This window comes from Dermochelys coriacea, chromosome 4, assembly GCF_009764565.3.
Source record: "Dermochelys coriacea isolate rDerCor1 chromosome 4, rDerCor1.pri.v4, whole genome shotgun sequence".
Classification (NCBI taxonomy): Eukaryota; Metazoa; Chordata; order Testudines; family Dermochelyidae; genus Dermochelys; species Dermochelys coriacea.
The window spans coordinates 40184301-40201458 of record NC_050071.1 but is presented as its reverse complement, the minus strand read 5'-3'; the positions used below and the strand labels follow the sequence as shown (position 1 = coordinate 40201458).

Genomic DNA, 17158 nt, shown 5'->3' with positions numbered 1-17158 from the left:
TGCACTGTAAAAAAACCACATAAATAGTATTTTTCAATTCATCTCATACAAGTACTATAGAGCAATCTCTTTATCATGAAAGGTGAACTTACAAATGTAGAATTATGTACAAAAAATAACCGCATAAAAAAATAAAACAATGTAAAACTTTAGAACCTACAAGTCTATTCAGTCCTACTTCAGCCAATTGCTTAGACAAACATGTTTGGTTACAATTTGCAAGAGATAATGCTGCACACGTCTTGTTTACAATGTCACCTGAAAGTGAGAACAGGTGTTCACATGGCACTGTTGTAGCCAGCATCGCAAGATATTTATGTGCCAGATGCGCTAAAGATTCATATGTCCCGACATGCTTCAACCACTATTCCAGAGGACGTGCATCCATGCTGATGATGGATTCTGCTCGATAACAATCCCAGGCAGAGTGGACTAACATATGTTCATTTTCATCATCTGAGTCAGATGCCACCAGCAGAAGGTTGATTTTATTTTTTGGTGGTTTGGGTTCTGTAGTTTCTGCATTGGAGTGTTGCTCTTTTAAGACTTCTAAACGCATGCTCCACACCTTGTCCCTCTCAGATTTTGGAATGCACTTCAGATTCTTAAACCTTGGGTCGAGTGCTGTGGCTAGCCTTCGAAATCTCATAAGGTACCTTCTTTGCGTTTTGTCAAATCTGCTGTGAAAGTGTTCTTGAAACGAACATGTGCTGGGTCATCATTAGAGACTGCTATAACATGAAATATATGCAGAATGTGGGCAAAGCAAAACAGGAGACATACAATTCTCCTCCCAAGGAGTTAAGTCACAAATTTAATTAACGCATTATTTTTTTAACGAGCATCAGCATGGAAGCATGTCCTCTGGAATAGTGGCCGAAGCATGAAGGGGCATATTAATCTTTTAGTGACTCTGGCACGTAAATATCTTGTGATGCCAGCTACCAAAGTGCCCTGCGAACACCTGTTCTCACTTTCAGGTGACATTGTAAACAAGACATGTGCAGCATTATCTCTTGCAAATTGTAACCAAACATGTTTGTCCGAGCAATTGGCTGAAGTAGGACTGAATGGACTTGTAGGTTCTAAAGTTCTACATTGTTGTTGTTTTTAGTGCAGTTATGTAACAACAAAAAAGCTACATTTGTAAGTTACACTTTGATGGTAAAGAGACTGCACTACAGTACTTGTATGAGATGAATTGAAAAATACTATGAATACTATCATTTTTACAGTGCAAATATTTGTAATCAAAAATAATAATATAAAGTGAGCACTGTACACTTTGTATTCTGTGTTGTAATAGAAATCAATATATTTGAAAATGTAGAAAAATATCCAAAAATGTTTAATAAATTTCATTTGGTATTCTATTGTTTAACAGTGCGATTTAATTGTGACTCATGTTTTTAATCGCAGTTAATTTTTTTTAGTTAATTGCATGAGTTAACTGCAATTAATCAACAGCCCTATTAAAAATATAAATAGTTAAAAGTCTTCTCACCAGAGGAAGTTCGTTTTTTAGCATGATTACAATATACAGGTGTCATACTGTTCAGAGAATGGCTTTTATTGGGGAATACTATAATGTCCTAGTCAAAGTGACTAGATTTATTCGGCAATTTTTATCTGTCTAGATAGCTAGCTACCTGAAAAAAGTGTGATACCCCACTACCCTTATCTCTGGCAACAGTAGATTAAGTTCTCCTGGATAGATATTATCTTTTTTGATTTGTAGCTTACCAAGGAATTTATATAACTTTAGCTAATTACGGTATGTAATACTATTATGACATTTTATGAGAAAGGAAGAAAAGATAATCATTTTAGATAGTAAATGAAATACATGGGAAATAGAAACAGCAGGAAAATACATATATAGTCAATGTATCCATATAAATGAAAAAAAATCAAACAGGTAAAGAAGAAAGGACAAGTTTAATGGTAGAGGAAAAATACAGCAGATTGACAGTGGAAAATGAATGGAAATAAGGAGATCACAAGAGGATTAAAATATTGGTACCATATGCTCTTGGGCAAGTTATGTTTGCAATATAGTTCTCTCTTTACTTTTTCATGCAGAACTGATTGGTTTTCTTGCAGTTTCCAGCAGTTATCCTTGATTCCTAGTGTGAGTTGATTCACCCAGGCTGTGGTCCCTGATTGTTCCCCACCAGGGTCATAATTCAAAACCCACTGAGGCCAGTGAAAATTTTTCCAGTGACTTCAGTGGTCTTTGAATCCAACCCCTGGTGAACGGCATTGTCAGGGAACACTTGATTTTCACATGTACAATAAAGTTTATTGTTTTCAAACTTAATAGCAGTTAATTTAATATTATGGGGATAAATTGGGGAGGTTTCATTCACTGATGAGCACTTGCTCATGCAGGTAGTTCCACACTGAAACCAGTTAGTAAATACTTAACACTCTGTCACTGCTCCATAATCTGGCCAATAGCCAGTTGGATGGTGGCTCGAACAAATATATCTAAACTAGACTCTGCCACCTTTACCCACACTGAGTAGTATGAGTATTCCCATGGGTAAGATTCTGACACCCTTACTCATGGTGAATAGCACTTTGCTTCAGAAGTGATCCCACTGATTTTAATGGAACCACTTAAGGAGTAAAGTGCTACTCAGCATGAGTAAGGGTGTCAGAATCTGTCCCTTTGATTTCAACTGGCCTATCTGACCTGGAGTAGGGTATAACTCAGCATGAAATTTAATGGCAGAATTTGGCCCTCTCTGAGTAGAGGTTTGCATGGTAGCAGTACCTTGATCCTCCTGGTCCACAATACATGAAGTAAAGGGTGAAAATGCAAGAACAGAGTAAAAAGAATAACAATTGAAAAAGCACCATAAAGCCCAAAATGCAAAGAGGAAAATGTCTGCGAGATACCAGTAGTAAGGTGAGGTAATAATAATGACATATCATTATATGCTGATTTATATGGCATGTTCTAGTCTGGTTGCAAAAATCAGTACTTTTATTATATATCCCTTCAATTCTTAGTCACTGTGCTTTCCTGAGAAAGTATTGCATCACATCACAACTGCATAACCCAGCTCACCCATTTTAACTGTTCAACAATCCTAATTTACTGGCTTCTATAATGAGTCATTTGTTGGAGTCAAGGCAAATGGTTATTAAAAATATGCCTGCACTGGGGGTGCAAACTTCAGTTTAAAATTTCCTAAAAATGGAAAAACCTTAACACCTTTTCCAGCCACTTTCCTATTTCCTCTAAGTCAGTCTTTTTCAAAACATTCCAACATTCTTATGGCACATTCTCTGTGAAATCAGAGAAGCAATTCATGATTTTGGATCAGAGCTGATCCACATAACTTACACACTAAGGCCCTGATCCTGCAATTAGAAACCTGTGGGAGAATCCTTGTGCCAATGCACCATTTTCCACTGAAGCCATCAGGGCTCCGTGTGAGCACAAGGGTCTGTCCGTAAAGATCCAACTGGAGATCAGGGCCTAAAACTTTATCTATTTTGTATGCTACATTAGTAATAGATATTATTATAAGGCACTTTTAAAAATAAATCTAAAATCAATACATGTTGTTTAATTTTACTCAAACCCTTGGGCCACCAGAGCACAGTTCAGAAAACCAGTATGAAGGCTATTTCTAACTGTTCGAAATACAGGGGACACTGCTCACTGTCATATTTGTTTTCATCTTAAAGCATAAAACCTAGCATCCAGCTTACTTAATGCAATAGTATGTGTCCATTTCAGGATGTTATATGTATAAACTGTGTGATAATATTCCTAAGTGTTATCATCTTAATTTTATAACCATTTTGATTCATTTAAAAATTTTAAACAGTTTGGACTCAGATTTGAGGGGATACATCTGAAGTTATTAAGTAAGCTAAGGACTGCTATAGGCACTCTTGGTGTGCCAGATCACCACAGCAAACAATTCATTGCAAGCAAAGTGGACACTGAGTTGCAACTACAAGATTTACTCTTCAATGATTGATGGCTTCCACACCTGGGCTGTGACACCAACTTTCTTTGCTGAAAACTTTGGCCTTGGAGCAGTAAACAAAGAGGATGTGATTGATTCTTGCTTAGAAAATGAGGGGTAACCACTAGGCTCGTAGGACTCATTTATTGGAGTGGATGCATTCGACTGGAACCACGGTTGTGAACTGTAGGCTGGTACGGAGTACACTGAAGATGCTTGGACATTAGCAGAAGAACCAGCACTGAGTGGTCTTGAAGGCAGAGCATGTTTTGATGCAGACACTGAGTCGAACTTTGTAGACTGCTTAGTAGGTAGGCCTTCCTTAGTAGCAGAAGGAGGTTGAAAAGTAAATAAAGATGCATTAAGTTGATATGGCTGATGCTTCATAACATCCAAAGCACTGAGAACTTTTTTAGGTTTTCTTTTGGTACTTTTGGTAGCTGCAGGTGATTTAGATTGGGGTTTAGTAGCAGCAAGAGGGTAAGAGGGGGACTGGATGGGATTGTAAGCAACAGGTGGAGGTGCTCGAACATTAGATGAATACTTCCAAGAAGCTGGTAAAGATGGAGTTGGAGATGAGGCCCGTGCCATGTGTGCCTGCACAGTTTCTGAGTCTACCACATACTTCTCCATTCGAGATTGCCTTTTGGCAAATAACTGTGCTCCTTTTCCACTAAAAGCTGGTGGCATCTCAAAGGCTGGCCCCATTCCTCCAGCGAATGCAACACTTCCTATTGGTGTGGTAGGTGTTTTGGGTGTATAATTTTGATTTGCTACTGCTGCTTGAGGCCCTTTAAAAGGACCAGCTATGTTAAGAGTACTTGGAGGTTTGGAAGGATGAGGAGCAGGCTGTGTTACTTTGATTGGTGCAGGAACTGAAGCTTGGGGTGAGTTTGGAGTTGGGAAGGCAGGAGGCTGGGTAGAAGCCACAGCTGGAGGTGACCAGACTGGTGAAATGGGAGTGACAGCAGTAGGCAAGACTTTGACTGAGGGCTTTGGAGCAACAGGAGGAGGGGTCTTTTGTTTTGATGCTTGGATCTGCATGAAATTACAAGCCTCTGCTCCCAAACTAAGGTAGTCTTCTTCAGGTCCCGATTCAAAGCCAGTGCCAGTACCTCGTTTGCCTTCTGTATTCTGTACAAGGGACAATAGGGCAGGGTTAGGACTCACTTTTGGAGGTTCTTTGAAAGTAAACATAGGCTTTGCAGTGCTTCTTTTCTTTGCCTCTTGTAGTATCCCAGTTCTTTTGGCTGGCACTGCAATCCTTTCATCTCTGGATGCTATCTGCTCTGTTGGTGACCAAATAGCTGACTGAGTTCTGCTGGCCACTGGACTTGATACTGCTTTATATAAGGCTTGAGACGGTGGGCTGATTGAGGAATAGGAAGGCGGTGCTGGTAAGTCTGAGAGAGGGCTAGTCACATTTCTTATTGGTGAAAATGGTGGTGCTGCTCGATTCTGTATACCTGGAAAAGGTTTAGCTGTTCTGTTTAAAGGTATTGATTTATGGGCATCAGAAGACTGAAAGGAGATGTTTGTCTCTGATGCTCCCCCAATGCCATTTTGTTGTACCATTTTGCCATGACTGTGGCTCACCTCTATGTAGCTTTTGCTCACACAGCTCTGCATTCTTGATGTTTCTTCCTCTTTTGCCTGATAGGATGAGGAGCTCACTTGTTTGAAGCTCTCTTTTGGAGTGGCTTCTCTTTGTTCCTCTGCATGCATTCTGTGTGATTTCACCTCTTCTTGCTCAGCTGTGATCTCATCCATTCTCTGTCGTCTCTTGGCAAACATGAGGGCCCCCTTGCCCTTGCTCTCTGGCAGCATCTGCATCTCGTCTGCACCTTTTAGTTTCTTTTCAATCTCAAGCAGACCAGTGTCCCAATCAAATGTCACAATCTGGCCTTCGTGGTCAATGTCAGAGAAGAAATCTTCATCTATTTCTGACTCACTTGTTCCAAGTAAAGTTACCTCAAAAGTGTTTTCTTTGTCACCTTCTTCACCTTCCCTTTCTTCACCCTCGTCGTCTTCACGTTCTAGTTCCCCGGTGCCGTAACTGACTAAAGTGTATTTTCTGGCTCTTTGGCGACGCTTCTTGAACATCAACACCCCCTTGGAATTGGGATTGGGAGCTGCTGTCAGCAGCAGGGCAATGCTTTTACATTTAGATTTGGCTTCTTTCACCTGCTTCTCTGACAGACTTTCGCTCCGCCGGAGCCCTGTGAGAAGGATCAAAAGATATACTTAAAGAAATACGCTCCACAGAAATATGTGAAGGTGTCTGACTACAAGCAATGCAACATCTGAAATACCATTTCCTAAATGTGCTCCTCTCCAGAACATAATCTTTCTTTTCACTAATACCGGAATCCTACCTGGCAGCAGGACTGACTTCATATCCATAGTTTACATGTATTTCCATGTTGTTTGTAATATAATATATATATAAATCTATAGGGAATAAATTAATCTTTTCCCACAGTAATGACTATGGCACAAATTCCATAGCAATAATTCTTCTTTGTGAGACATGCCTCTAAGTTTAAAGACCACACAGTTTTCTATAGGACTTTCCTAGTTCAACTTACAAGAACTTTTTTGTGTCACATATCTATTTCTATCATTACATACATATTATATTCTATTATTATACATATAAAATCTCTCCTATATGCACTATACAATATATTTATAATACATTTATATGTATAATATTACAAACTCACATAAAAATACATATAAACTATGGATAAGAATTCAGTCCTGCTGCATTGAAGTCACTGGTAGTTTGGCCTTTGTGTTCAATGCAAACAGGTTTAAGCCCTTTAAAAGGAAGAAGTGCTTTCCTAAAAAGTAATTCATAATAATAGAAAATGGACTGAAAAAAGAATAGATTGTTTATCATAAAAATGTATTTAAAATACATTAAGAGGGTTAATTGTGTAGGATATAACATTTCCAGAATATTTCTTTAAAACATGTAGTAAGGATAGCAACTTCCTACAATAAATGCTGTTCTGGAACTAGTTCAGGAAGGCATAACTAACTCCTAAAGAGTATTCAATAGTATATTATAGTTCTATGTATCTGTTAATGCATAAATTAATGGTCTTAATAATTTATATGGATTGCAGTTGGCCTCACTACATTCTCTCCTTATTTTTTAAGCATCCTGCTCCTTTTAAAATTAATAATCAAATTCCAATTAACTTCAAAGGGAACAAAATGGATTGCTTGTGTATTATTCCTGGTAGGGCAGTAGAGCAGTAAAAAAAATGTTTACATCTAAAGTGTTTTTAATGTACACGTAATAACCTCATTAAAGAAATGTATGTAAAGCATTTTATAATTAATGATCCTTTCAGTCATGTCAGGAAAAAAACTATGGAACCTTGGAAACTGATCCTTCTCTTGTTGAAGACAAATGTAGTTTTGCCATTATATTAGGTGAGAGCGTGACCAGACCCATGGTTTTCACAAAAATGATAAAAGATGATAGAACATGAGTCCAATCCAGCAAAACTTCCACAGGGCCAAATCCTGAAATCCTCTGCTCAATTCTTAGTCAGGCAAAACTTTTAGTGAAGTTACCAGGGGAATTTGTCAAAGGAAGGGATGTAGAACCAGAACCATTTTTTGAAGATTATGGTAGTTACTATAGTATCTAAACAGTATGGACCCGATTCTGCAAATCTAACTCACGAGTAATCCTTACTCATGCAAGAATTTCTATTGGCTTCAAATGAGGCTATTCTCATCAGCTCGAACTACACTTGTGGGAAAGGATTTGCACCAATGATTTTGTAGCAAGGAATAATTTAAAATATTCTCTTAACAAATATTTTTACAACTTGTTTACATCTGGTTTAACCAATAGATTCAAAAGAAAGTTTAAATGAAGAAAAAATGCCTTCTTGATTAAATTTAATCAGATTGCTATTTGCAGGGAAATATCTCTGTTAAAGAGATCAAAACATCAAAACAATGCTTTATCTGTTCTAGTTTAGAGTCTTAAACACCACATAATGGCTTTTTGCTTCACAAAACAAACATGTTTTATATGCACCATACTTGCTGCTTCAAGAAAATATCTTATGTATCTATGTATGTCAATGGTACCTAAAGTCTTAGATAAGCTCTTTAAAATGTTTTTATCATTCAGTCAATATCTATGTATAATTAGTGTTTATTCTTCAGATACAGTTGATTTAAAATTTAAAGTCCTGCCAATTGATTCAAAATAATTCAGATATTATATGGGAAGGGAAAAAAAGGCAAAGTATTTGTCCTAAACAGAACAAATTTAATGTAAGTACATTTTGTTCCACATGATAGTTCATCCTGTATTAAATAGGATTTGCCTCAGACTTACCCCTATCTTATTAGACAGCCAGTGAATTACAGAACTGACACTGTTCTACAATTGCTGCTAGCTTCACTGCCAAAATATAATGCATGTGCACTCTTCTTTTATACTCCATTTAATATGCCATAAATATGTGGATTACATACAGATACTTAAAGCGTAAGTAACGGCTTACCCCACATGCCAATAAGGATGCAAATGGTTATCATTCTAAAAATATGCTTACAGAGGAATTAGCAATGAGTTAGGAGACTTATTCCAACACTGCATATAAAAAAACTTGTTGCTACAGTATATCATTGCTCACATTCAAGTACCTTTGCCATACTGCGATTAAATCCCTGAACAGGATGCTTGACATTGTCGGAAAAGAACAAACAAGCATTAGAAATGACCTAAATAAATAAATATGTGTGTATATATATATATATATATATATATATTTTTTAAAGCAGCATTGGATTCAATCACGTTTTCAGTTTGTTTTTAGTTAAACTCCTTAGATACATTTTGAGGCTGACCTCTGGGTATGGAAGGCAGAAGAAATAGTAAGTTCACTTTACAGTCCAGAGAAGACTTACAAAACTCAAAGGATCATATAACTAGCCAGTAATACACATGCTGGTGTCTGTCAAACTGACTTCTGCAGGCATCATCAAGCTTTCCTACTAGCCTTCTGTATTCATATCTACTTTTAACAGCAGTGGCATAGCTTTGATTTTTAAAGATGCAGTTGAAGAGAGACAGTTTTTGCTATAAATGGAGAAATCCAGAACACCCAACTAAGTTCAAGAGATGACCTTGCTTATTTGGTTAACATTCTACAAATCATCTTTGTAATGTACTTTAGAAGCCTAGCACAATTTACCTCTCTTTGTGCAACTAAAAGTACTTGAATTTCCAAAGTGAGGTGTCACATTTTAAAATAAGTAGTCTTTAAAATAAAGTAAAGTAGTCTACCACAGCAATATTGTACAGTACTGTGAAAGCATGGCTCTGGCCTGTCACTTTTGCAATTTTGTTGTTTTAAAAAGGCACATGGATCTTGAATAGAAATATCAATTTAAAAACAAAGAGAGAGAGAGAGAGAGGAGTTAGAACACTTGAGAAGAATCTCTTTAAAATATTTACAAATGCAGGCACTGTTCTGAAAAGCTGTTTCAAGTTACAAAATTTACCCTCAAGTCAATGCAAATGATTTAGATGTGACATACTTGCGTGCCTTGCCCTGTGCTTGTGAGGTCTGCTGTGATCTCTTTCTGAGTGCTGGTCGTCTTCTCCCTGCTCTGTGCCTTCTGATGAGATTCCAAAGGAGACTACAGAAGGAGGTGCTTCTGACTGCCCTCCTTCCACTTGAGAATCAACACACCCCTTTTCAGCTAGAGACCTGGACATTTCCTTCTGTCTGTCAGAGCAATCTAGGATCACTTCCACTATGGGGAGAGATGGATCACCTGCCTCTGCTCCTTGGATCACCTTGACCTCTTTGCCACTAGGAATCTGGAATGTTTTGCTTGACCACTGGACAGTGGCCTCTTTTTCACCCAGGGGGACTGCAGTAATCGGGCTAGTCTCATCTTCTTGCACAGTGGGTCCAGTTTCTGAAGGGGTACATTTTTCTGCTCCCAGGAGACTAACAGCAGGAACACTGTTGCCCTTGTCCCTGTCATGTGAGAGGGACAACTGCAGCTCAATCACAGTGCCTGGCCTTCTTTCTTTTGTCTTCTCTTTGAAAGCAGCCTCATCTGTCAAGACTACTCTCGAGGTTTCTATCACTTTAGGAGCAATTTTGTGGCATTGTATTGTCTCCTTTTCTTGTTTTGTCCCAGAAAAGTCAAAGTCTCTTTCCTCTGCTCCATGGGGAGCTTCATTGTGTATTTCTGTGATGTAGAATTCCCTCTGGGGCATTTCTGTAGCTGTTCTGATTTGCAGTGTGGTACTCTCCCTATACTCCTCATTTTTTACGTTATTGTGTTTTCTGTTTTCTGTTTCCGGACTCAAGCTTTCATTTAGTCCATTGGATGATCTGCACATATATACACATACACACACAAAAATAATAATTCAAGAACATAAGCTGTTGTAAGTACAATTACAAAAGAGATTTTCTTGTTTAAATGGAAGTACATATTGTGTTTTCCCAGGTCCCTGCCCCAAAGAATTTACTATCCAAGAAGGCAAGTTGCATATAAAGGGCAGGGAGAGAGTGATACATACTTAAAATACTTGTTTTAAAGGAAATTCCTTGTTTAAAAGTATCATCATCCCTCTGTGTCATTAAATGGTTAAACTTTAAGGGCCCAAATCCACGACATATGCCTCTCCCTGTGAAGCGCTCAGTGCCTTTAACTCCCACTGAAATCAATGCAAGTTGAGGGTGCTCAGTACATCACTGGATCAGTCTATATATTTTAAAATGGGAGTTTTCTGATTAGTGAATCTTGCTTTAGCTGCTTTAACCCTACATGTCAGACTGTATCTTCATTTTTCTATTTATTCCTTTCATCCCTCTCCCCCATTACAGGTTCCCTTAAAAGTATTATAAACTTTACTGTAACCTCCAGTTCCCTCTTTCAGTGCTGTATGCCTCAGGGGCGTACTGTTAATTTCAATAGAAACTATTTTAGTGCATTCTGACACAGTGACAGAGTATTCATTTTTACATTTGGCTGTAATGTAGCAAAACTGTTCAGTAATTAATAAACGCATTAGGTGCCCTCAATAAACTACAAGCATCAAGTACTATAAGAGGAGTTTGAAATCAAAAGCAGGCTCCTGGTATTCTAAAACTATTGGATCACACTGCAAATAAAGGCCAGAAATAGCAACAGAAAATGACTAGGTAAATCTGTCACTGAAATGACTTTAACTCAATATAACTCACATTTATAGCTTCTCAGCATACTGATTGTATCAAACTGGATTTGCCTCAAATAGGAAACAATGTATAACATCTATTAAACCACATATGGGGCTACATAAGGGTCAGACAGACTTTCATTTAGGAAACCCTGTGTCTCTATCTGGATTCTATCATGTTGTGCTATTTGGACAATCAGTTGTGCGGCTGCTGACTACTGAAAAAATTGTATGAATCCATAAACATTTCCTTGTAGGATATAAGACTGGGTGTGGGCCAGCTAACTTTTAGCCTTTATTGGTAGTTGAACAAGTGCATGTGTGTGTGTGTGTGTGCGTGTGTGTGTGTGTGTGTGTGTGTGAGAGAGAGAGAGAGAGAGAGAGATTTCCACCTTAAAAGGCCCTCACTACTTACAGATATACTTATACTGTTTATAGACATTGATGTGTGTCCAGTGGTACGGTACTGTATCTGGTCTTTTTTGTTTTATTTTTCATTCTGTTTTATCAGATTCATTTTTTTAGGTCTGCTCAGTTCACTGGAAGATCTGCAAAATCTCTGAGTACTCAGAAACTTGTGGTATAATTGCAGGAAGGAAGTAGAGCTGCGTGGAGGGAACACAACAGGATTTGGTCCAAAATGGTGTTTACAGACTGAATGTTACACTTCAGTTTGCTATGCACGGAGCATGAGCCAATCTTTTTATTTTCATGGAAATATTTCATGCTTTCCTCCCCCAGGAACCCTCTGCCTAGTCCCCAGGTCCTCACATTCTTAACATCCACTGGGAGCTTTCTACTCATCTTTGAGTGCTTCAGGAGAGGCTAGTGGCTCTCTTCCCACTCCCACTGCTTCTTTGATACCTCCCTCTAGAGGCTTTCTGGAAAATCAGTAAGACATTCCCTCCATATGGTCTCTTTAGGATAGCTGCCAAGCAGGGCCTTTCCCTCTCCACTTGCAACCAATCCCAATCCCAAGGATTTTGTAGGGGAGCACCAGGAGGTAGCCTGACTCCAGTGTAGAGAGCAGCAAGAAACCTTCCTCTAACCAGCAAAGAGCCAGAAGCATTTCAAGACTTAAGGTGGGATTTTTAAAAGCTCTAGGTGTTGGACTAACTCTGCTCCCGTTAAAGTCAATGGAAAAACCTCCACTACTTAGTAGAAGTTGAACTAGGCTAACACTGAATGTTATGGAAATCCCACTCTGATTGTATCAGCAGGAAATAGTCAAAGGCTTCCTAGCAAGCGCACAATAAGAAGTGAGGCTTCCCTACTCATACCTGCAAAAGTAAAAGGTTAATGGTGCTGGGATGCAAAGATCATCCAAGGAATATATCACAGCCCTTCACAGCCTAACCCTACCGTACCTAACATTTCTCATTCACAATTGAAAATTTCAACTCCTGCCTCCACTTGGCCCATGATGCCAGCCTCTATTATCCATTTGTTAAATTGTCAAACAAGCACCATTGTGCTTTCTCCTATGCTGCCCATCCCATTTGTGATGTTGACAATTAGTGTTTTAACGGTTATAAAGCTTTTTGAATCTCAGGGTCTACTATCATTAAATAATTATCTGACCCTCCCCATACTGCAACTGCAAAATTTCCCACAACTGGAAAATTTAAAAGTTTAAAAAATGCTTAAAACCCATAATTTATGGGGAAAAAACATAAATGTGAAAACTGAAAGCTATATAAATAAAAAAGCTTAAAAATAAACATCTATATTATCTATTGATATTTAAAATAATAAAAGTCAAATTCTGCAGTGCCTAGGTATATTTATTTATCATAGTTAGGAATAAGAGCTACACTACAGTAGGTAAGCTGGAATCCTCAGCTAGTCCAGTGACTTCATCAAGCTGAGTAAATTAGTCAGCCCACAGAAACAAATAAACATAAAGCATTCAAACCCATCTCCTATTATATATTAGATTAATTCCACTCGGTGACTCTCACCCTCTCAGGGCAGATCACGCTTTTACCCTACCAGACACCTTGGAACTGTCCTATTGTACAGCTGTGGAAGTCCCCAGAGGAACTCTGTCTTACGCATTCAGAAGTCTCCTGAAAGCTACAAGGGTGCACATGCTGAAACAGGAACACTCCAGCCTTTCACAGGACGTTGCTCTGTTAGTATTCAGGGAGCCTGGACATAACCCTCCTTGCCCTTCTGGTCTCCTTTAGGAGAGCTAATTTTGGAGGGGGCACTAGTTGAGAGCACTGGCAGAGTTCCCTGCCCCTTTAGTCTTTAAGGTGCCACAAGACTCCTTGTTGTCCCTGCCCCTATTGTGGCTGGCCTCTGCATAGGAGGAAAGGTCCTTGGGTCGTCTCCTTTTCTTACCCATGTAGAATTTATACTATATATCAGAGGGGTAGCAAGTCTGAACGCAAGACTCAGAGAGTTTTATAAAGGAGAAAAAGTACCTCTATCACCAATCTATAGATGGAGAAACTGAGTTGTAGACAGGTTAAGCAACTTGCCAAAGGGCACATAGTGAGATAGAAACAGAAATGGAAGTCATGACTCCTGGCTTCTGGTCCCTGTTTTGACACTGTCTCTCAGGAAACTCTTTGTCATGTTGTCTATGCACTGTGCCCTTGTCATGTATACAATCTTTGCTCTGCTTAGGCCTCATTCAAAATGCCTCCCTTGTATCACTCCTGCACACTCATATTCCTTCCTTTCCACTCCCTATGCCTAAAATTCCCTCTCACCCTTATGTGCCAGATCATCCTTGTGACATCCCTTCTGAAAACACATTACTTTTGCTAAGGCTGTCACTAGTAAGTCATAATGCATGAACCAGAGAGCTGTAGTCTTTAAATGGAGAGGAAGGTTGTTCCAGTGGTTAGGGCATCTGCCTGAGAGATGGGAGAGATGAGTGTAGTTCCCTGTTCTGCCACACATCTTAGGCAAGTCACTTAGTCACTCTGTGCCTCAATACCCTGTCTGCAAAATGGAAGTAATAGTAATTCCACAACTCACAGAGGTCAACACTCCTGTGAAGATAAGTCCATTGAAGATTCTGAGGCACTCAGATGCTATGGTTTTGGGGGGGCATATAAGCAGCATAGATAGATAAAACTGTGCCATAAAGAGATAGTACTCTGAATCGATGCATCATATGTACCTGGACTGTGCTGTCTGAACTATCAAGTGAGCTCTTTGTGGCCAGAAACTGTGTCTTACTTTACATTTGTATAGTGGCACGCAAACTGTTGGTGATACATACATAAATAATAATATTACTATATATTGGAAATTCACAGTACATGTCTATGAAATGGACATGCATGCACCACCATATTTTGCCAGTTAGTTTAGGGAGCAGAATGTATGCCAAAGCATTCTGAACTTTTCTTTACCTCTTGATAAGCAGCTGGAGGGCATCAGTCAGACCTTCCATAAGAGTGATAACTTCAGAATAGGTTAAGTCTGCACAGGACTTGCCATTGATAGACACCACCTCATCCCCCTCACACAGCCCAGCCTTGGATGCTTTGCTCTTGCTGCGAACCTGAGATGAGTTAAAAGTAAATTAAATTCAGAATTGTATAATTAGAGTTAATTACAGCAACTCCATCCCCACATTCTCAGTAGAAAAAAAATGGGTTCATGTATATACTTATTTATAGTCCAGTAATACTGAGGAATCCAAATCAAGGATCAAGCCCTGTTGAGCTAGGTATTTTACTGGACACAACAAAAGATAATCTGTCCCAGCGAGTTTACAATCTAGGTATCAAACAGAATGCAAAAAGCAGATGAAACAGACCAACTGGTGGCAATGCCATGAAAGAATGAGGTAACAGTACAAAGAACAGAGTTCAGCAGAAAAACAAAAGATTTAGCTCACAACTCAGCCGGCTAATGAGAGACTACCAGGGGTTTATGTAGATAGCCCAGTAAAATGAGGACCTGACATCCTCTTAGAAACCTAGGCCAAGTTTTCAAAAATGAGTCCCTAACATAAGGCTCCTCAAGGCCAAGATTTTCATACTTGCATGCCATTTGACTTCAATGGGAGCTATGGGTGCTCAGCACCTCAGACAATGGAACAAACACTTTTATATAGGTGACTAACTATAGGCACCTCACTCTGGAAAATTTTTTCCTCAATTCAGATTTAGTCAATTTAATTAAGTGCCCTGATTTTCAAAAGTGCTGAAGTCAATGGGTGCCACTGGAGGCTCAACACCTTTGATAATCAGGGCAGCTCTTTAGGTGCCTTTGTATGGACTTAGCAGCCTAACTTTAGGTACCCTTGTTTTTAGCCCTAATTTTTGTACACAAATACATACACCTGCCACAACATTTTCTTGCTCTTGAACAACAGTTCAGCTCTACAGATGAGTTAATATAATGTGCATATTTATATACAATACAGAGAGAAGGAGAAAACAAATGGGCTAAACTGTAACTGGGCAATTCAAAGAATATATATACAACCTGTTGCAATGAATCACTGTTAGGAAGGAAACAAGTCATCATGATAAATCAGGTAAGTATCATGAGAAGAAATCCTATCTAAGTAATCACTGCTGTAAGGGGGAATAGCATATTAAAAGATCAATGAAGGATTTTCAGATGTATTTGTTTTGATTTCTAAACTATGCATACTCTCTTGATGCCCTTATGAACATCACATGATCAATAACCATTCACAGAAAGTCCACATAAATAAATAAATAAATAAACTCTCTAAATCCCACTAGTTAACCCTCAACCTCTTTCTCCGTCACCACCTCCCCGCCCCAAAACTTTTGCCTTTAGTCATGCTAGAAAAAGTCAGGAAGAATAAATGGGGCCAACAGGTCCAGGTTCTTCCAAACAAAGGCAGAAAACAAACCCTATCGTTTAGGATTCCTCTCCAACAATTCCCCATCTCCAATGCCTTTATGATTAAATTGGAAAGATGTCATCTCCAGATGTCATGACCTGAACTATCTCAGCTGTTGCAGTATCACATGGGGAGAGCAATGATCTCTAAGGCATCTAGCCCCCAACCCATTTAATTCATTATGAGTCAAAAACTGCTTGTTGAAGACACTCCTCATTCATTCCTTTTAATAAACAGAGTGTACCTCTTCTTAGTGTTAACAGAAGCTGTAAAGCCACATGGAAGAATACTCTAAAATGATTGTCACCAACCATTTAGGTGCCTAAGATTCCCTCATGCATCTATGTATTCCTCCCAGGGACCTTAAAGCACTGTATATTCATTAGCCAAACCTCACAACACTGCTGGGGAGTACAGTTGGTAAGGAACATATAGGGATCGTTTTGCTAAATAATAAAGGGCATCTAGCTTTGTGGTGAAAGGCGACAGCTGTTCAAGAGTGCACAGCAACACATCCAAACAGTTTAGGACAAGAAGCAAAGAGAGATATCCTGCTGCAGATGAAGGGAGAAGTTCAGCAGACAGAAGAATGTAATTACCCAACATGGAATGTGGCTATAATTGCAGGGTTAACAATTCTACTTTTGCAAAAAGTGCAGTGGGAACTTTAATAACCAAAAGTGGCTAGGATTTACATCACATCCATGGAAGAGCACCTCCTGCCTTCCACTGCCCCATAACTGATGCTGGGGTATTAAACTAGTACTGGTGCAGAGGAACGAATGTTACCTGTTGGGATTATCCAATACAGCATCTAGGTGTCCCATCCAAGTGCTAACCCAATCTAACATTTGCTAACTTGTGCTGTGCTCTTGCTAGATCTTTCGAGGTGGTACACACACAAAGAAAGCTTCTTTAATTCTTCTTTGTTGTCCCAAAGGGTTTTATTCTCTCTTCTCAGCTCCTTAAGCCTAGGAGTATACTGATGGGAGAGCCCCATTATTGTTTTAAGCTCCTCTGTTCAAGAGCATAACCAGATCTGTCAATAGCACAGCCTGCCAAGATTCTCATTAAAGAATCTATCTGATTTTTTACTGC

The 17158-nt window shown here is 38.9% G+C and overlaps 1 protein-coding gene across 3 annotated transcripts in view; it reads right to left on the bottom strand.

Moving 5' to 3' along the window:
* SYNPO2 (synaptopodin 2) overlaps positions 1-17158 on the bottom strand; it is a 123449-nt gene that overhangs the window by 25010 nt on the left and 81281 nt on the right. For all 3 annotated transcript variants that reach the window (XM_038399218.2, XM_038399217.2, XM_043513420.1), the window contains exons 2-4: positions 14586-14737; positions 9570-10381; positions 4014-6208 (exon numbers count right to left, since the gene is read on the bottom strand). In XM_038399218.2, coding sequence (XP_038255146.1) covers positions 4014-6208; positions 9570-10381; positions 14586-14737 — 3159 coding nt within the window. The remainder of the gene's footprint in view (positions 1-4013; positions 6209-9569; positions 10382-14585; positions 14738-17158) is intronic.